Source organism: Mobula birostris, chromosome 31 (assembly GCF_030028105.1).
Source record: "Mobula birostris isolate sMobBir1 chromosome 31, sMobBir1.hap1, whole genome shotgun sequence".
NCBI classification, from domain to species: Eukaryota; Metazoa; Chordata; class Chondrichthyes; order Myliobatiformes; family Myliobatidae; genus Mobula; species Mobula birostris.
The window spans coordinates 4014526-4035783 of record NC_092400.1 but is presented as its reverse complement, the minus strand read 5'-3'; the positions used below and the strand labels follow the sequence as shown (position 1 = coordinate 4035783).

The following is a 21258-nucleotide window of genomic DNA, read 5'->3' as shown; positions in this document are numbered from 1 at the left end:
TACATGTGTATAAAAAATAAGTACTGCAAGAAGGAACCAAAAATAGTTCATGGGTTCAGTGTCCATTCAGAAATGGTGGCGGGGAAGAAGCTGTTGCTGAAATAGTGAACGTGGGTCTTCATTCTCCTGGACCTCCCCGCTGACAGTAGTAACGACAAGACAGCACGTCATGGGTTCTTGGTGGTGGATGCAGCTTTTTTGAGGCGTCGTCTTTTAAAATGTTCCAGCACTTGCCCCATGTCCCTTAAACCCTTGGTTAACAAAATTCCCTCTTGCCCCCCGCTGCTCCCTGTTAGATGGTAGGATGGAGACTTCTACCTCTTCTTCACCTTGTGCTCATTCCGACCCTGCATGATTTTCTCCCCAGAAGTCTGATGCAAATGAAAACCAGAAAAGCACTAAATGTTTCTGAAGCAGCTTTATCTGGTTCTGGTCCAGAGCCAGGGAAATCCAGGATTTGACCTGGAAGTGTATGGAATGCCCTTTGCTGAGTCAGAGTCCTGCGACTCCCTCCCTAAGGGGGTTTGTTACGCTGCCTGGTATGTTCTGTAAGCATCATGGACGCGCTCTGTAGGCGGTGGAATGTGTGACGATGCCTCCCAGCTGTCCCCAGCACACTCCAGGGTTCTGTTGCTCGTTCGCACAAACATTTCACTGTACGTTCCGATGTATGTGTTGTGGTAAATAAATCTGAAGGTGAAGGACTGCGGCAGTTGAGGGAACCAAGGGAAGATCGGTTAAGTGCTGGTCAGCCTACAAACCTGGAATGAATTGAGAACGAGAGGCCCTTTGAAGCGAGTGGTTACAGCGTTGCTGTGAGCAGCGGCGTGAGCTGGAGTTGACCGTAGCTGCTGCTGCCGTGTTCACTGGGTCGGTAGAGAGACTCCGGGAGTCGCCGTGTTCACTGGGTCGGTGGAGAGACTCCGGGAGTCGCCGTGTTCACTGGGTCGGTGGAGAGACTCCGGGAGTCGCCGTGTTCACTGGGTCGGTGGAGAGACTCCGGGAGTCGCCGTGTTCACTGGGTCGGTGGAGAGCCGCAGAGCCGCGTGGCACCGATACACCAATAGTGTCCTGTTTCGGAGGGCAACGTGTTTATGGTGTTTGGACATAAATCAGCAAGGAATTGCAGAGCGGATTTGAGGTGCCAAATGGCCTCGCCTGGTTTTGGATGTAATAAAGAACTCCTGTCCTCGTGCTGAATTCCTTTCCGTCCAGTCGTTCGAGGAAGAGTTTCCTGAGATCATCCTGAAATTTGAATTTGGATACCCCAGTGAACTGTACACCACACATAGTCTCTGAAGTGTATTGACTACAGTTAAGGGCAGGAAAAGAAATCCCTATTAAAGTAACCCATCTGTAAATTTATTTTTGAAGCAATTGTTTGTAACGTCGTTCCAGAAGCAAAAAAAAAAGAGCTCTCAGTGATGGTTTTTTACAGCTGCTCTGTAAGTATAAACACGAGATTCAGCAGATGCTGGAAATCTTGAGCAAATCACCCAAAGCTCAGCAGGTCATGCAGCATCTGTGGATAGGAGTGACAGTCAGCTGAGGTCCTGACGAAAGGTCTTGGCACAAAAGGTCAGCTGGTTATTTCTCTTCAGTCTGACCTGCTGAATTCCACCTGCCTCTTGGGTGTGTTACTCTAAATCTCCATACGAGCTCATCCTTTAACCACGTCAGTTTAGTCACCTCTCTGAACGCGAGGTTAATTTCTGCAACAAACTAATGCTTAACCCTTCCTGAATCAATGTAGCATCTGCTCCCAACCCCTGCTTTATAATATTTACATGATGGTCAAGTTAAAACATTGTCCTCCTTGGCCAGAGTCCCCGCAGTGCCCCCGGTCTCAGTAGGCTGCACCCCCTCTACAGCGACGCCTGGGTTTGGCAGTAGTCTGGCAGGGGGGGCAGACAGTAGATGAACCTCTGATGGCCCGCTGCCCACGGCCAGGCCGAGGAGCAAGCTGACCGATACTCCTCCTCACCCTACCGTCTCTGCACCGACGATCAGTGACGTGGGGCTGAAGTTTACCCAGAGTCCGAGGAGAAGCCCCTTCAAGTGCTCAAACCTGGGGTGCAATCTCTCGCATTGTACATGAGCTTGGAGTGTGGACTCCTACAGATGACCGTGAACTGCCTATTTCTTTGGCGGGTCGGGGGTGGGGGGGCACGCGGTGTGGTGCGGTCATCACTGGCCACGCGAGACCTTGTACTTGCGCAGGAGAATCCTGCAAGACCCCCCAACCCCACCGACCCCCGCTCCCTCCCCCACTTCCCGGTCACCAGGTGTGCGTGGGGTGAAAAGCGGGTGTGTGGTAGGAAGGGGGACAGCCCCGCTCGTTGTTTAACGCAAGGAGGTGGCTTTGGACAAAGGGGTTGAGTGTACGATACTGCATTATTCATAGGAACAGAATGGTGACTGAATTATTGATGGGGAAGACTCAGCAGGTGTGTGAGAGCAGGGGTACAGTTACAGCCATCGTGGGCCGTGTGAGAATTCGAAAACCCAGCAGGCATGTCACTCACAGCCCCATAGCACACTGGGGGTTGGGAGAGAGATCAGCTACCCCCCTCGTACCCCGCTGAGTCAAACCCTCTCTCCTGTATCCCATCATCTCCACGTTGAGCAACCTTTAACGAAGTAATGTTCTGCATGAAAGTATGTCTAACTTTCCCCTCGTTCCCCTCTTGCTTCCACTCCTTCCACCCCAGTGCTTCCTCATCTGCCGCAGGGTCACTAACAACCTGTGGACCCTTTTTCTCAAGGACTCATTCAAGAACATTTATAATCAAAGCCTGTATACAGTCTACAACCCTAAGAATCATCTTCCCACAGACAGCCATGAAACTAAGAAACAGCATGCCACCCGTTCAGAGAAAACACCAGCCACCCACATGCAAACAAAAAATAAATTGTGCAAACAGCAAAAACACAGAATATGAAACGTCAAACCCCAGAGTCATTGAAACGGTCCAGGAATGTCGAGCTTAGTTCAGTTCAGTTCAGTTCAGTTCAGTTCAGCGCCGTGTCGTTGGTTGACTACAGGCCACAGAGCCAGTCAGTCCCGATGAAAATCACACAAAATAGCAATAGAGCGAGGAGTAAACAGAAACCGGAGACACATAACAAACTGCAGCGTCCTCTAAAAACAAGACCAGTCCACAAACTACACTGATCAAACCTTGCCCAAGACCAGACTCAGAAGATATAGGAGCAGAATTAGGCCATTCAGCCCATCAGCCCATGCAGAAGGAGTCCTGTACTTTCCTCTGGCAGCGGAGAGGGAGACCAGTCAAACACAGGCAGACGGTACTGAACACCTGCTTGCTTTCTGCTCTCATCCTCATTGATTTCGATCTTGTTCGGTGCTTCAATCAGCGAGCTGGTCGAGAATTGTAGCCGATCTTTGGTTTGCGCTCCGCCATCAGGCCGCACGTTTCATTCCAAACTCCCTCTCAACCACACCCAGTTCCCTCGGAGACAGCAAAAATGCCTGATCGATCAGTTGGCCCAAAAACACATGTTCAAGATGTAAATTACAGGCTCCAAATGTGCACAGATTAGCAGTAAAAGTATATTTAAAAGGAGAAATAGTTTTGTGAACTGTTAATTGCGTTGGTTGCTGACATGTTTTTAATATTTATTGCTTATTTATGTATTTTTTTGTATTTACACAGTTTGTTGTCTCTCGCATGTTGGTCATTCGTTTTGTGTGTGGTTTTTCATTGATTCCATTGTTTACCATTGTATCAGGTGTGAATTCCTGCAAGAAAATGGATCTGAGGGGTGTATATGGTGACATTTATGTCCTTTGATAATAAATTTACTCTGAACTTTGAACTGTGAGTCCATTGGTGTTCCTGAGTCTGGCTCCAACTGCACCACCATCCATTGGTCAATTTGGACAGACTGCTGGCAAGCTACTCTCAGCAGAGGCATCACGTCTCTGTCCCAGCATTCCCTCTGCCTGTGGGACCATAGAGGAGCAGGAGGGGGAATTCTGACTGGCTAATCCTGGGGATAAATACAATCCTTCAAAGTCTCAATCACTGCCCAGAGTGGGTAAGAGCATTGTAAATGGGGGAAATGCAGAATAAAATGTGGCTGTTGGGCGAAGGTGTGAATGTGTAATCTCTGTGTGAATTGCTCTTTCTATCCTCTTGTACATTGGGGTTTGAGGTCAGTAATGGTTCCAATCCTCCAGTGGGTGAGGGAGAGGATGTCAGCCCCTTGGTCCTGCCCACTGAATCGCAGGATGCTATTGGACCCTCTCTGACTGATGTCCAGCCCACTGAATCGCAGGATGCTATTGGACCCTCTCTGACTGATGTCCAGCCCACTGAATCGCAGGATGCTATTGGACCCTCTCTGACTGATGTCCAGCCCCACTGAATCGCAGGATGCTATTGGACCCTCTCTGACTGATGTCCAGCCCCACTGAATCGCAGGATGCTATTGGACCCTCTCTGACTGATGTCCAGCCCACTGAATCGCAGGATGCTATTGGACCCTCTCTGACTGATGTCCAGCCCCACTGAATCGCAGGATGCTATTGGACCCTCTCTGACTGATGTCCAGCCCCACTGAATCGCAGGATGCTATTGGACCCTCTCTGACTGATGTCCAGCCCCACTGAATCGCAGGATGCTATTGGACCCTCTGTGACTGATGTCCAGCCCCACTGAATCGCAGGATGCTATTGGACCCTCTGTGACTGATGGCCAGCCCCACTGAATCGCAGGATGCTATTGGACCCTCTGTGACTGATGGCCAGCCCCACTGAATCGCAGGATGCTATTGGACCCTCTGTGACTGATGTCCAGCCCCACTGAATCGCAGGATGCTATTGGACCCTCTGTGACTGATGGCCAGCCAACTGAATCGCAGGATGCTATTGGACCCTCTCTGACTGATGGCCAGCCCACTGAATTGTAGGATGCTATTGGACCCTCTCTGACTGATGGCCAGCCCACTGAATCGCAGGATGCTATTGGACCTTCTGACTGGCCAGCCCACTGAATCGCAGGATGCTATTGGACCCTCTCTGACTGATGGCCAGCCCACTGAATCGCAGGATGCTATTGGACCCTCTGTGACTGATGGCCAGCCAACTGAATCGCAGGATGCTATTGGACCCCCTGTGACTGATGGCCAGCCAACTGAATCGCAGGATGCTATTGGACCCTCTCTGACTGATGGCCAGCCCACTGAATCGCAGGATGCTATTGGACCTTCTGACTGGCCAGCCCACTGAATCGCAGGATGCTATTGGACCCTCTCTGACTGATGGCCAGCCCACTGAATCGCAGGATGCTATTGGACCCTCTGTGACTGATGGCCAGCCAACTGAATCGCAGGATGCTATTGGACCCTCTCTGACTGATGGCCAGCCCACTGAATTGTAGGATGCTATTGGACCCTCTCTGACTGATGGCCAGCCCACTGAATCGCAGGATGCTATTGGACCTTCTGACTGGCCAGCCCACTGAATCGCAGGATGCTATTGGACCCTCTCTGACTGATGGCCAGCCCACTGAATCGCAGGATGCTATTGGACCCTCTGTGACTGATGGCCAGCCAACTGAATCGCAGGATGCTATTGGACCCTCTGTGACTGATGGCCAGCCAACTGAATCGCAGGATGCTATTGGACCCTCTCTGACTGATGGCCAGCCCACTGAATCGCAGGATGCTATTGGACCTTCTGACTGGCCAGCCCACTGAATCGCAGGATGCTATTGGACCCTCTGTGACTGATGGCCAGCCCACTGAATCGCAGGATGCTATTGGACCCTCTCTGACTGATGGCCAGCCCACTGAATCGCAGGATGCTATTGGACCTTCTGACTGGCCAGCCCACTGAATCGCAGGATGCTATTGGACCCTCTGACTGATGGCCAGTGTTTGAGATCTCTGAAAGTGTCACTCCCATCTCCAGCCACGTTTTGTCCCGTGAGTCTCACACTGAGCTCTTGGTCTCTTGTATGAAACCCAGGCATCGTAGGGGAGAAGTTCCCATTTGTGTGAAGAGAATTCAGGAAGCGCTGGCCCTCACTGATGAACTCTGACCTTTATGGACTCACTGGCAGATGAAAGGATTCCTCTGTGTGTGTCCCATGGGCTCCCTCCCCAGCCGTGGCAATGGATCCTGTCCGGCCCGGGCCGGGTGCGGGGCTGCCTGCAGCATCCTCACAAAAGGAGCTGAAGACCAGCTGATAGCTTGTGTCAGCTGCTGACAAATTGTCCGAGGACCACAGGCCTAAACAGCCAACAGGACAAGATCTCTGCAGCGTGCCAGCCAATCTCAATAGATCATTGAATCATAATGATAACAATCATGACTCTTATTTCTATTAATACATTATTAACAAAGTATTTTATTAATATATTGCTAATAAAATATACCTCATTCTATAATTTTATATTGGTAATATGTTTGTTATAAATTGCAGTAATCATGTAGATGATGTAGAACCAAAGGTTATCTTTATTCACCATGTATGTTTACACGTGTTAGGAATTTGCTGTGGTGTGTTGGCGTGACAAACAACATTCAACACAATAAATAATTGTGTAAAAGTATAAAATTCCAGGTTAGAGTAAACGGATACATAGAGATTAGCGTAACCCTGTTATAGCACCAGGTTCATTTCCTGCCACTGTCTGTAAGGAGTTTGTACGTTCTGCCCGTGACCGTGTGGGTTTCCTCCGGATCAGGGAACTGAGATGAAAAGAACCTGAGACCTGGGTTAGCCATGATCCAATCTGATAATGGGGTAGTCTGGAGGGGCTGAGTGGCCTGCTCATCCTATTTTCCTGTGTTCTTTCTCATTCCCTTTCCCTTCCCCGGGACTGTTCCCTGTGGAGCGGGCACTGAGCGGTGGGGTAGAACGAGCTCTTTACAGTGTCTGCCGTCTGTCTTCCAGGCTTTGGTTTTGTGACCTTTGAGAGCGAGGATATCGTGGAGAAGGTGTGCGAGATCCACTTCCATGAAATCAACAACAAGATGGTGAGTGCGGATGGTTGGCCGTGGCGAGGGAGGGAGGGGGTAGCTGTCTGTGCGTGTACCCCGGTGGTGGTGGGCTGGACTGGTTGGGGCTCCAGGGGCAGTGGTGAGCTTGGCTCCTGGATCAGTAACCAGCCCTGTTTGCCTTGGACAGGTGGAATGTAAGAAAGCACAACCCAAGGAGGTGATGTCACCAACCGGGACTGCCAGGGGACGTTCCCGAGTGATGCCCTATGGGATGGATGCCTTCATGCTGGGAATAGGCATGTTGGGTAGGGGCTCGACGTCAATTACCCAGAGATTAAATCACAATCTCACAGTCCTGCTCTCTGTTCCGGGCTGTCTGATCTGCCTGTCTCTCCGACCTGCCTCCTGACCCTTCCCACCTCTCCTCTCTCCCCTCCCCTCCTGCCTCTCCCTCCCCTTCTGTCCCCTCCAGCCCTGTCTCTCTCCCCTCTCCGTTACCTCTCTCCACCTTGCCTCTCTCCCTCTCTCCCCTACCTCTCCTTTACCTCTCTCTCCTCCAATCATGTCATCTCCCTCTCCTATCCTATCTGCCTCCATCTCCAATCCTGTTCGTCTCTCCCTCTGATACTGTCCGTCTCCCCCTCCGATGCTGTCCGTCTCCGCCTCCGATCCTGTCTGTCTCCCTCCAATCCTGTCTGTCTCCCTCCAATCCTGTCTTTCTCCCTCCGATGCTGTCTGTCTCTCTTCAATCCTGTCTTCTCCCTTCGATCCTGTCCGTCTCCCCTCCAATCCTGTCTGTCTCCCTCCGATGCTGTCTGTCTCCCTCTCCAATGCTGGTCGTCTCGCCCTCTCCAATCTTGCCTCTCTCTTCCGATACTGTCTCTCTTCCCCTCCCGTCTTTCATTTCTCCTCCAATACTGTTTCTAAATGCCCCTCCCGCCTCACTTCTACACCTCCTATCTCCCTCATGCCACCCCCCCCACTAATTTTTGGCTGGAGTGCGTATTGTAGTCGATGCACAGTTGTGATTTGCACTGTCCTCTCTCTCTGTCACACACAGGGTATCCAGGTTTCCAGGCTGCTTCATACGCGAGCCGTGGTTACACAGGCCTCGCGCCCGGTTACACCTACCAGTTTCCCGGTACGTTGTAGTTAGCAGTTTAATCCTCCTTTCCTGACTGTCGCGGCGACGGACGGGAGGCACGTTGTGTTTTAACTCTCGGCCTGGTTTGTTCACCTCCCCCAGGTCCATTACTGCTGCCTCCTGCCACCACGCTTCCCTCTTCAGCCGGCAGAGCGGGACAGTCTGGGGTACAGACCTCCCAGTGGGCACCATCGATGTTGCTCCAGGACTGGCCCACAGGAGGTGAGCTATGGGGAGGGGGGAGATGGGGGGTGAGGGGCTCTTACGGTAGTGAATTAACTCCAGGACTGGCCCACAGGAGGTGAGCTATGCACCACTGGTTCTAAGTAGTGAATTAACTGCGCCCCATCCACTCTGCTGCCCCTGACTCCCTCGACTTCTACCATTTCCCATCCTCAGCAATGGGAAATAACGCCTGTCTTTACGAACTGGTTACTGACTGTGAATTGGATTCCCAGTTTGTGCCACTTTCCATTTGGAGGCCGTGTCTCCGGTGTGCTGGGAAGGATTTACTCCGAGAATAGGTGGCACTGAGAGTTAATGCGAGCTCTCACCCTTTTCACCCTTTTTACTGGACTTTACGTTGCAAACGAGCTTTTTATCCGAGGGTAGTGTGAGTATTTTTCCACCAGGTGGCACTGCAGGCACACTTGTAGCGTGGCTGCCTGTCTGTCTGCCTGTGCTGAGATTGGTCTCCAGAATACAGCTGGCACGAGCACCCCTCCTGTCTGGTTGGCCCTCCACACCGATAGGCAACGCAGAAATCATGTGAAGAGGGCTTTGGCCCAAGATTCACAGGCAATGCTGTTGTAGGCTGTGGAGTGAAAGGGGTTCGACATCACATCACTGTGATGAGGGAGGCTGCTCAGCCACATTGCTGGGTCGTTCCGCAGTCACTGTGGAGTGAATGACCCTCCACATCATTGTGTACAACACATTGTAGACAAGAGATTCTGCAGATGCTGGAAATCTTGAGCAACACACACAGAATTTTGGAGGAACTCAGCATCTATGGATAGGAATAAAAACAGTCAGTGAACAAGCCTCCGTCACATTGTTGGGAAGTTGTGCAGTCGCACTGCAGAGTGAATGAACCTTCACACCACCGGGTGGCAGCACAGTCACACTACAGAGTGAATGAACCTCCACACCACCGGGTGGCAGCACAGTCACACTACAGAGTGAATGAACCTTCACACCACCGGGTGGCAGCACAGTCACACTACAGAGTGAATGAGCCTCCACACCACCGGGTGGCAGCACAGTCACACTACAGAGTGAATGAGCCTCCACACCACCGGGTGGCAGCACAGTCACACTACAGAGTGAATGAGCCTCCACACCACCGGGTGGCAGCACAGTCACACTACAGAGTGAATGAACCTCCACACCACCGGGTGGCAGCACAGTCACACTACAGAGTGAATGAGCCTCCACACCACCGGGTGGCAGCACAGTCACACTACAGAGTGAATGAGCCTCCACACCACCGGGTGGCAGCACATTCACGCTGCAGAGTGAGGCTGTTAACATTTTCCTAATAGTCTACAACATCTAAATTTTTTTTGTCTTTGAATCCCAAACAGAGCTAGGCACAGAGCACTTCGATATTTGAGCTGGATGCACGTACCTTGCAGTTGCTTCCTCTATGTGTACCACCCAGTGTGGTCACTCGATTATTAAAAGGAGGAGGCAGTTTAATGGCATTTGTTCAGATAGTTTCTGTCTGCAAATGTCTTAAGAACTAATTGCCAAGCACTTCCTTAAAGTGTCCTACTCCATAGGTATGGTCACCTGGTGTACAGGTGCCACCTAGTGTGTGTTCATGCCCATTGTAGCCTCTGGCTGCTCACCTGTCTTGTCAGGGGTGTCACAACCCAGCAACTTGCCATCCAAGTTATTGGCTCTGATAAGGTGAGGGGATGCTGAAGGGAAGAGGAAATATTTCCATTGCTGCCCTCAATCGTAGACTGACACCTGAACTCCAGGCTCGTATCTTGCCTGCCCCCAAACATTCTCAAGACCAACTAGCCCAGATTGCAGCAATCCTTTTAGAAGACGAGCTTTATCTGTCACACGTGTGTTAAAATATACAGCGAAATGCACAAAACAAGTCAGTAAGGTTTGTGCTGGGCAGCCCATCATCTTGCAGTGGCTGGTTCACAAAGCTATAACCCTGTTTTCACCAGCTGTTTGCCGGATCGCGGCGTGCACACACCCAGACTTCCAGCACAACACCACCTCGCCCTGCACAGACTGGGTAGCAAGCAAGCTGGGTTGCATGTTCGTGTCTCTGATCCAGAAGGAAACACAGAAAAGAGGAGCAGCAGCAAGCCACTTGGGCCTCGGCTCCTCCTCCTGTGCCAATTCTCCAGAGCCCCCCGTCTCCTTAAATATTTATCTGCGTCCACTGTAAGTCCGCATCACGATCATCCACCACAAGTCGCCATTGTGGAGAGTCCCAGGGTTTCTCCAGCCTCCCTGAGAGGCTTCTCAGTGCCTCAGTTTTAAATGACCACTGCCTTATTTGATAAAATTCCTCTCATTTGAGACACTCCCATTTTGTGAGAACAACTGGATGTCAAAGTCCTTCGGGTTCTTTTGTGTGTGACTGAGGATGCCACACTCTCCTGAATGCTGAAGAACACAGATTCAGCTGCCTTAGCCTTCCCGAACAGGACAACTGTCTCATCCCGGGAATTTGCCTGGGCAATCTCTGTTGGATTGTCTCTGGTGCCACAGCGTCCCTTCTCGGATAAGGGAACCAAATCTCCAGCAACGTACACAAGGTCCTGGAGGAACTCAGCAAATCAGACAACATCTACAGAGTGGAAGAAATGTCTCGGCCTGAAATATCGACTGTTTATTCTCCTCCATAGACGCTGCCTTACTGGCTGAGTTCTTCCAGAAGTTTGTGTGTGTTGTTGAAATTTCCAGTATCTACAGGGTCCCCGCTGGACCTCTAGACTTCTTGCTAGACCTCCAGGGTCCCTGCTGGACCTCCAGACTTCTTGGTAGACCTCCAGGGTCCCTGCAGAAGGTTGTACTGCCTGACTGTTGACAGTGACCGGCAGCTTCAGGGAGGCAGCCCTGGAGTGGAGACTCCAGCATCCAGATTAGGGATGGGGTGGGAGATATACCAGTATGGCACTAATATCTCTCTCTCCTTCTCTCTCCCCCCCACTCTCCACAACTCCCCCCCCCCCCTTCCACCTCTCTCCATCCATCCTCCCTGTCCCCACTTCTCCCTCTGCCCCCTGCACCTCTTTCACTCTCTTCTCCCACCCCCCCCAGCGATCCCGCTCACCGCGTACGGACCAATGGCAGCAGCCGCTGCAGCGGCTGTGGTTCGCGGGACAGGTAAGTGAGCGGGGCTGCTGGATCTGCCCCCTGGCACCCTCCCCCCTCCTTTGCGTTGTGGAAGGGAGATCGGTCAGAAAGCAGCAGGGTCAGTGGTGATCACTGGGCTTGGCGGCTATGTACTAGGTAATCGGGTAGTGTTTGGGTGAAGGGGGAGTATCAGTAATTAATGGGGTCTGGGCTGAACAGAGTCAGTCGCTAACGAATATAGTTGGAGGTCCGAAAGGATCCAGTGAGGCTGGGCGGGTCAGTAGATGTTTTATATTGGGGCGACTGGTAGAAAATGGTTTTGAGGATTGCCAGGTTAGTAAGTGACCAGGGAGGTTGGGGGTTACTAGGTTAGTTGGAGCAGTTGAAGGTCAGAAAGTGGTCAGTGGGATGTGAGACCATCAGTGTCTGGAGGGGTTAGTGAGTTTTGGTCATGGGCCACAGTGAGCAGTTGGTGGGGTCAGAGTTTCAGTTCAAGTCGACTTTATTGTCATATGCATGAGTGCCTGTATGCACAGGTGCAAGTAAAAACTTAGTTGCAGCAGCGTCGCAGGAACAGAACCGCATTTGCAAGAAAACAATAAATTAGTTTTACAAGAACACAATTAGAGCAAAAAAAGTCCATTTTAGTAGAGAGTGATCAGAGTTGTCACAGTGCTGATGACCCGTAGGGGTCAGCAGCAGTGATGGGAAGAGATGTGCCCGCCATCGGATGTAAGCGGTTGGTGGCGTTGGGGACACTTCTCCCGGGGTCGTTGGATGTTGGGCACTGTGGTTGGGGGTCAGTGTGGTTGGAGGTCATTGGGGTTAGGGGTCAGTGTGGTTGGAGGTCATTGGGATTGGGAGGTTATCGGGGTTGGGAGGTCATTGGGGTTGGTCAGTGCGGTTGGAGGTTGGGGTTAGGGGTCAGTGTGGTTGGAGGTTAGTGAGGTTGGGGATCAGCGGACAGTGGTCTGTGTGGTTGGAGGTCATTGGGGTCGGGGGTCAGTGGGCGGGTGTTCTGGGGGGGGGTTCCTGTAACAGCTGTGGTACCTTGGTAGGTTCCACCCCGACCCGCACCGGTGGTTTCCTGGGCACCACCAGCCCCGGCCCCATGGCTGACCTGTACGGGGCCGCCAACCAGGACTCTGGCGTCAGCAGTTACATCAGTGCGGCCAGCCCTGCACCAAGCACTGGATTTGGCCACAGTCTCGGGGTAAGTATCGGATGGGAACGGCAGCTGGCCATTTGGCCCCTCTTTCAGTGTAACCCCTGCCCCACCTTCCCTCCTGCCCACTTCATTGTTCTCCCGTGTCCGCCGATGATCTGTTGATCTCAGTGGTAAAGACTCTGCTCAGCTACCTGTTGAGGAATCAACTTCCCAGACTCTAACCTCCGAGAGAAAATGAACTGCTTTGGCTCTGCAGTAGGTGGGCATCCCCTTGTTAAACAGAGATTCCTAGTCCCATGGATCTCCCACTGTAGGAAGCAACGTCTCCACACCCATCCTCAGGTCCTCGCTTGCTCCAGTTGTCCCCAAACGCCATGGATACAGAAGAAACTAGTTGAACCTATCGCACTGGACGAGCCACCAGTAAACAGGAACGTTGTCCAGAGCGCTAGCATGCTTTGTTAAATGAAGGCGCCAGCTGTGCACACAGTGGTCTTGTCAGTGCTCTGTGTTCTTGCAGCCCAGGGTGCCCCTTCCATTCACTTTCTTCATGACCTGCTGTCCCTGCACGCTAGCCTGATGTACACCTCAAAGCTCTGCAGGCTCATAATTCTGTTGTCCAAGAAAGGCTTTATGAATTATAGGCTGCTGAGTGGTGGGAAAGTTATTGGAAGGTATTCTAACGGACGGGATATATGAGTATTTGGATGGACAGGGCCCGATTAGGGATGGTCATCATGGCTTTGTGCATGGTAGGTCATGTTTAAGCTCTCTTACAGAGTTTTTTAAGAAGGTTACCACAGCAGCTGAAGCAAGGCAGTGGATGATGTCTACATGGACTTTAGCAACCCTGTGTGGGAAGGTTAACATTCCGGATAAGGTAGTAAATTGCATTAGACATTGGCTTAGAGGGAGAAGCCAGAGAGTGATAGCAGATTGCTGACTCTCTGACTGCGACGAGGCGTGTGCTGCAGGGATTGGTGCTAGGTTCAATGTTGCTTATCGATGATTTAGATGATAACATGTAACCTAGATCAGCAAGTCTGCAGATGACGCCAATACCAGGGCCACTGGACAGCGAGGGTAACTATCAAAACCGGAAGCATGGTCTCGACCAGGTGCGACAATGGGCTGAGGTGGAATTTAATGCTGACCACTGTGAGATAATTGCATTTGGGAACACAAGCCGGGGTAGGACATACACTACGAACAAACGGTAGGGCCCTGAGATGTGGATTGAGCAGAAGGATCTGGGAAAACAGATCCATAATTCCTTGAAGTGGTGCCACAGGTAGATAGGGATGTAAAGAAAGCTTTCGGGATACTGGCCTTCATAGGTCAAAGTATTGAGAGGAATCAGGATGTTATGTTGAAGCGGAAGATGTTGGTCAGGTCTGGTTTGGAGTATTGTGTGCTGTTTCGATCGCCTAATCTACAGGACAGGTATTGTCAAGATTGAAAGAGCACAGGGAAAATTTGTAAGGATGTTGCCAGGACTTAAGGACCTGAGTTATAAGGAAAGGTTGACCAGGTTAGGACTTCATTTCCTGGAGTGTAGGAGAACGAGGGGGGATTTGATCAAGGTATACAGAATAATGAGGGGTTCAGAGAGGGCGAATGCTGCAGGCTTTTTCCACTGAGGTTGGGTGAGATCAGAAACAGACATTATAGGTTTGGGGTGAAAGGTGAAACATTCGAGGAGGAGATAACTTCTCTCAGAGGGTGGTGTGAGTGTGGAATGAGCTGTCAGCGGAAGTGGGAGATGTTTGAATAGGTACGTGGATGAACAAGGTGTGGAAGGCTAAGGTACAAGTGTAGAGATACTCTATGACCTTATTGCTAATGCATTTTTATTTTCACTTCCAACTGGACGATGTGCTTCATTTGCTTGAACTTTGCCGTCTCATAGAACAGCAGTTCAGCTCAGAAACAGGCCCTTCAGCCCATCAAGTCTGTACAGAACATGATGCCAAATTAAACTACCACACCACCCACCCCCGGCACACACCACCCACCCCTGGCACATACCACCCACCCCCGGCACACACCACCCACCCCCGGCACACACCACCCACCCCTGGCACACACGACTACCCCGGCACATACCACCCACCCCCGGCACACACCACCCACCCCGGGCACACACCACCCACCCCCGGCACACACCACCCACCCCCGGCACACACCACCCACCCCGGGCACACACCACCCACCCCCGGCACACACCACCCACCCCTGGCACATACCACCCACCCCCGGCACATACCACCCACCCCCGGCACACACCACCCACCCCGGGCACACACCACCCACCCCCGGCACACACCACCCACCCCGGGCACACACCACACACCCCTGGCACACACCACCCACCCCTGGCACACACCACCTACCTCATCTCTCTAAGCCCCAGTTTGCTGTCTGCCTGTGCCATTGGCAAATCAAAGTTAAAGTCAAGGTCAGAAATTAATTTATTATCAAAGTACGTGTGTATCACCACCTACTACCTGAGATTGAAAAACTATTGATAAATACAGACTGTCAAGTATACAAAAGAAGATAAATTATGCAAATAATAATTTAAAAAAGTAAATAAATAATACTGTGAGCTTGAGTTTGTAGAGTCCTTGAGAGTGAGTCTAGGTTGTGAAATTGGTTCAGAGTTGAGGTGAGTGAAGTCCATGCTGAACCAGCATGGATAACTGATCCTGATCCTGGTGGTGTGGGACTTGAGGCTCCTGTACCTCCTGCCAATGTGAGAAGAGAGCGTGCCCGGGATCCTGAACAATGGATGCTGCTTCGCTCCTCATGGAAGTGCTCAGACAGTACACAGATTGTGCTCATGCTCTGACCCCGGGGCTGGTTAGATCACATTACACTGCTCGGCTGAGATACGGCAGCACCGGAGGTGAATCTTCACCAGCTCCCAGAACTCGTGACCAGCACCACTGTGCAAATAATAAACCGGCTCGTGTGGCACTGGGGGGTGGGGGCAGCAGTTGCTGGTGCTGCCTCGCGTCCCCTGTGACCCAGGATCAGTCCTGACCCGGGCTGCTGCCTGTAACGGCTCTTTCCTCATCCCGTCCGGGAGACCGTGCGGGGAACATCCCGTCCCGTCCTGTCCCGGAGATCATGCGGAGAACGTCCCGGAGACCGTGTGGGGAGGGGAACTAGCTGTTGCTGATAATGCCTCTGGTGTTGATGAGCTGCAAGAACAGCCGATGGCAATTGTGTGAATGAGTAAGGAATTTGTAATTGTGTGAGAGAGGAGGGAATTTGCAGAGCCACTGGGAAAGGAGGTGAGGGGATTTGCAACTGATAGGATCATTTTGTTTGGAGTCTGTACGGGCTGAATGGTTAAAAGTTTTACCAGATGCAATGGCACCTCTTGGACTGATCCCCAGTTTTCAGGCTGTTTTCAGATCACGTGCTTTATGGAAGGGAGTCTAGTTTTTAGTCACATATAACCCAGTCTGTCCCAGCAGCTGGTTTGTTAACTAGCACAAAGCTACGAGCTGTGTTGGACTGAAGGCAGAAGCCCTTCACTCCTGAGTGGAACATGCATCCACTGCGCCCTCATCAGTGCCACCGCTGCCTGGCCAGGAACCCGGGGGTCTCTTATCCACACAGAACGTTCTGCCTGGCCAGGAACCCGGGGGTCTCTTATCCACACGGAACGTTCTGCCTGGCCAGGAACCCGGGGGTCTCTTATCCACACGGAACGTTCTGCCTGGCCAGGAACCCGGGGGTCTCTTATCCACACGGAACGTTCTGCCTGGCCAGGAACCCGGGGGTCTCTTATCCACACGGAACGTTCTGCCTGGCCAGGAACCCGGGGGTCTCTTATCCACACAGAACGTTCTGCCTGGCCAGGAACCCGGGGGTCTCTTATCCACACGGAACGTTCTGCCTGGCCAGGAACCCGGGGGTCTCTTATCCACACGGAACGTTCTGCCTGGCCAGGAACCCGGGGGTCTCTTATCCACACAGAACGTTCTGCCTGGCCAGGAACCCGGGGGTCTCTTATCCACACAGAACGTTCTGCCTGGCCAGGAACCCGGGGGTCTCTTATCCACACGGAACGTTCTGCCTGGCCAGGAACCCGGGGGTCTCTTATCCACACGGAACGTTCTGCCTGGCCAGGAACCCGGGGGTGTCTTATCCACACAGAACGTTCTGCCTGGCCAGGAACCCGGGGGTGTCTTATCCACACGGAACGTTCTGCCTGGCCAGGAACCCGGGGGTGTCTTATCCACACAGAACGTTCTGCCTGGCCAGGAACCCGGGGGTGTCTTATCCACACAGAACGTTCTGCCTGGCCAGGAACCCGGGGGTCTCTTATCCACACGGAACGTTCTGCCTGGCCAGGAACCCGGGGGTGTCTTATCCACACAGAACGTTCTGCCTGGCCAGGAACCCGGGGGTCTCTTATCCACACGGAACGTTCTGCCTGGCCAGGAACCCGGGGGTCTCTTATCCACACGGAACGTTCTGCCTGGCCAGGAACCCGGGGGTCTCTTATCCACACGGAACGTTCTGCCTGGCCAGGAACCCGGGGGTCTCTTATCCACACGGAACGTTCTGCCTGGCCAGGAACCCGGGGGTCTCTTATCCACACACAATGTTCCTTGGAGGCCCCTCAGGCGGCCGAGCTGGGATGTTTCCACTCACCTGCTGATCCTGTACTCCTGGGGTGAGGTCGGGCTTACCCTGTGAAGCGGGGCCTCGGCAGAGCGGGTGCAGGTGGAGGTGATGGCCATCACTCCCTCCCCGTTTGTACCATGCGTGTAGAGTAGGAGTAGGAGGAGGGGGAGGAGGAGGGAGTAATGGAGGCAGCGTCTGCAATGTAACCAGTGATTTAGGGTTCTGCTGGAGTCTGTCGCTCACCTTTTCTCTGTTCCAGGGTCCCTTGATCGCCACGGCTTTCACAAACGGTTACCACTAAAGCAGGGGCCTGTGAATCTGAAAAAGGAGGTAAGGTTCAGTCCTGCACGCGGGGAGCGAATCGCGGCTTCCCGAGGCGGTGGCGTTGGCTCGAACAGCCACCCACCGCCACCCTTGTATGAGGCCCTCGCGGTCCTTCTGACCTCTGACCTCTGCCGGGTCAGTTGACCCCAGTCAGCAGAGTGATGGGAGGGAGGGAGGGAGGGAGGGAATTGAACAGAGTGGAGGTCACTCTGGAGCGTGTGGTTCCTCTGCTAGGCGTCTACTGTCATGGTCGGTGAGTGGGGTTGGTGCAGTCAGGGAGCAGAGCCCCACGTTCAGAAGCTGGATTTGGTTGGGGGTGGACTGCTTTGTCGGAGATGGAAGGCCGTCAAGTGTCAAGCTCTGGTGGCTTCACATTGCTCAAATGGAGCTGGAGAGACGCCCTGCCCCGCCTCCCCTCCTCTCGCACCTGCTGAAGTTGGAGGGAGAGGAAGATGGTGCCTCGGTTCCCATCTTGCCCGCAGTCACAGCTCTGTTCCTGCAGGTACTTTGTTCTTGCCCGTGTTAATTTTCCACCAGGCCCTTCAACCAGGGGGTGGAAACAGATGTTCCCCCGTTCTCAGGGAAGCAGTTGTCAAACTTTCTGTTTGCAGTTCCCTCCCCGGAGCAGCCTTCTCTGACCTTGGGACCTCTGATCCTGTGCCAGCCCATTCCTGTAGCTGTCAAAGCGTGTGGGACAGTGATATTCTGACACTGAGGGGCAAGAAAAGGCCAAGGAACACTGCAGTCGGAGGGCAGGATGTCTCCCCTCCACTCCAGCAGCATGGGGCACTGGGTTCACCAGAGCCCTGGGGCTCAGATCTCAGTGAGGAAAGCCACACCGGAGACTCGGGTTCGATCTGGCCCCCGGGTCCGGTCAGGGTGCGCAGTTTGCACGTTCTCCCTGCTTCCTCCCATTGAGCGGATTGGTTAACTGGCAGCTGCACATCCGGTGGGCAGAAGGAGAATTGTTCGGGGTGGTGCTGGCACACGAGAGCAACCGAGAGGGAAATGTGACTGGCGGATGGGATCGCTGTCCTATGGGAAAGGTGAGAAATCCAGCTGTTGTGTCTGTTGTGACTCCCTGTGTTTCTGTTCCCCCCTCAGGGCCTGGCCGGTGAGCACGCGGAGAGGATGTGGGTTGTGAAGCTCAGGCAGCTGTGATCATGTTACTGCACACATAGACTTACTGTCATTAACCCATCTCCGACCACCCCACCCCACCCCACCCCAACCCACCAACTGAAGAAAACATCTCACTCCTTCACTAACACTTAAAGTTTACGCTTCCTTGTTTCTCCTGATTTTTTTTTTGTAATTTATTTTATTTTATTTTTTTTTAGCTTAACGATTGATCAGTTTTAAGCCGTGTCTTTTTGTTGTTGTTGCTTATTTGAAAGTGTTTAGATGCATTCTTTTGAAAATGAGAGTTGTGTGATTTATTAGAACATTTTGCTGAGGACATTTTACTCCATATTTTTGACCATTTTTTTTTGCCAGATCTTGTTTTTAAACGAGTAAGAGCTAAAGAGGGTAATGTAAAACACTCCAAAAGAAAATGAAATCTTGTCTAAATACAATTTATTTTGATATTCTTTGTAAATGTCATCTATTAACACTGAATTCCAGTTATCATGGAACAAAAAAACATCTGCAGGACAAAAATGTATATTTTGGTAAAAAAAAACACTATGAATCATAAAAGTATTTTTTTCTGAAATTGGATAAAACGTTTCTGTAAAATATGTAAATAGAACAAGCTGGATTTGTATTTGCCTTCTGCACAAAAGGTTTTTTTTTTGAGTACGGTAGTATTTTTGGGAAAAGGTTAGCTTCCAGGTCCTTACACAGCCCTGTAACTTAGCAATATTGTAGTTAACACCCAGCAGATTTTGTAGTCGTTGTCGTTAAGGGGCTAATTTACTGTAGAGATGCTTTTTTATTCTCTAACTTCTCATATAAATGAAGGACATTTGGTTAAAGATAATGAAAATGACTGGTACCTCACTGGGTCATGAAGCTGCTAAAGATTTAAAAAATCCACATGTAAACTACATATCTATAAAGGTTGTGTAGGCCAGCCTGGACTCTACTTTCGACCCCGGTTTTGAGAAGGAATGGTTGTTGCTATAGCTACTGCTGTTTTACCTCAACTGGTCGATTCCACAAAGCTTTCAACTCTCCCGGTTTATTTTTTGAAACGGTATCCTGTAGTGTTTGGACATGGCTAGTTCTCGTTTTTTCATTTCTTTGGAAACCGCCTGCACTTCCAGCTCAGTCGCAATGGGCCTCGGTAACTGATCGTGCACCGGACGTGGAGGGAAAGCCGACGTGGTCTTGTCTCCGGCTGAGAGAGGAAAGGAGATTGTTCTGCAAGGACTGGGAGCCAAGCCAAGCTGTGCTCCGCTCGCTGTGAGGCGAAGGGGCAAGCACACTCGTGGGATTGAAGCACTGCCCTCTTTTGTCATCCCGGGCCCTCCCCTGTGCCGCATTTCCCAGCACCAAGCCCCTGGGGGTGATGGAAGGCGTGGCAAGAAGGTAAAGCCCGAGTGATTACCACAGCCCCGCTGGCAGCCAGTTTGAAAGGACATGGGCTGAAAGTTTCCAGGAGCCTGGATCCTTTAGGTGTTGCTGGAAGAGGGATGGTCCTGTGAGCAGGAGCATGTGGAGAGCAATGGCTAGAACCTTTTGTTTTAGAGGAGGAGAAATGACGTTGATCCAACAGGAGGCTTCTCCTTATCTGCAAGGGTTAACATGTTTAATATATGACATATTCACAGATGGAACTTGTTACCTTGAACTATTGTAAAATACTTTTTTAATTAACGTGTTTTAGAGAGAGAATGAAAGGTCCAGGGGCAGATTTTTTTTAAAAAGGTTACGGCCAGTTTAGTGCTTACAGTGAAAAGAAAATAAAACAGAAATCTGTTTTTTTTTAAAAAAGGAAAATGAGAGCGCATTAAATGCTGCAATTCTCTGTTGGTTTATTCCAGGATCATTTCTTGTCCTGAGTCAGTGGAGAGGCTGACCGATCTGTGGAGACTTGCTAGCTTTGCTCTTGATTTTTAATCAATAAACACTACTGGAAATGCAAACACCTTGTTTGTAACAGCAATAAATGCTATTTGTGAAAATGCATCCGGGGAGAACATTTTTTTCTGATTTCTATTTTTCTCTTCTAGATGAAGTGGTGTTTGGTAAATAATGTCTTGCTCCCCGATGCATTCTACTGCCAGGCAGAAGTTTTCGCTTTTTAATCCTTTTTACGTTTGTCTATTTTTTTTTGCCAGTAAGTTATTGCAATTTGAGAAATGTCATCTCTGGCTCTGTAACCCTTTTTCAGATTTCATTTAAAATTCCTAATAAATTATTTGAAACTTTCCGTGTGCCTCCCAGTCTCTCTGCTGTAGCCCTCCCTCCCCTAACTTTGGGTCTGATCAGTCGACAGGTCAGAATTTCAGAGGAGAGAGTTTTGAACTTGAAACATTAAACGTTCCTGTTTCCACAGGCGCTGCTTGGCCTGCTGAGTGTTTAGACCATCCGTTTATATTTCAGATTTCCAGTATCTGTGGTTTTTATTTTGGATTATGAGAACTCCCTCGTGCATGGTTCCTTCCCTTGTTGACACTGACCTTCAATGGTGCAATGATGAGGCTTATGGCTTTGAGAAGCACCAGT

At 51.2% G+C, this 21258-nt stretch overlaps 1 protein-coding gene across 5 annotated transcripts in view; it reads left to right on the top strand.

Annotated features, from left to right (window-relative positions):
• Positions 1-20962, top strand: part of LOC140190683 (RNA-binding protein Musashi homolog 1-like) — a 206015-nt gene extending 185053 nt beyond the window's left edge. For all 5 annotated transcript variants that reach the window (XM_072247471.1, XM_072247472.1, XM_072247470.1 and 2 more), the window contains 8 exons: positions 6927-7009; positions 7161-7278; positions 8034-8114; positions 8220-8339; positions 11412-11477; positions 12506-12660; positions 17519-17589; positions 18688-20962. In XM_072247471.1, coding sequence (XP_072103572.1) covers positions 6927-7009; positions 7161-7278; positions 8034-8114; positions 8220-8339; positions 11412-11477; positions 12506-12660; positions 17519-17560 — 665 coding nt within the window. In that variant the 3' untranslated portion in view covers positions 17561-17589; positions 18688-20962. The remainder of the gene's footprint in view (positions 1-6926; positions 7010-7160; positions 7279-8033; positions 8115-8219; positions 8340-11411; positions 11478-12505; positions 12661-17518; positions 17590-18687) is intronic.
• Positions 20963-21258: the final 296 nt, after the last annotated feature.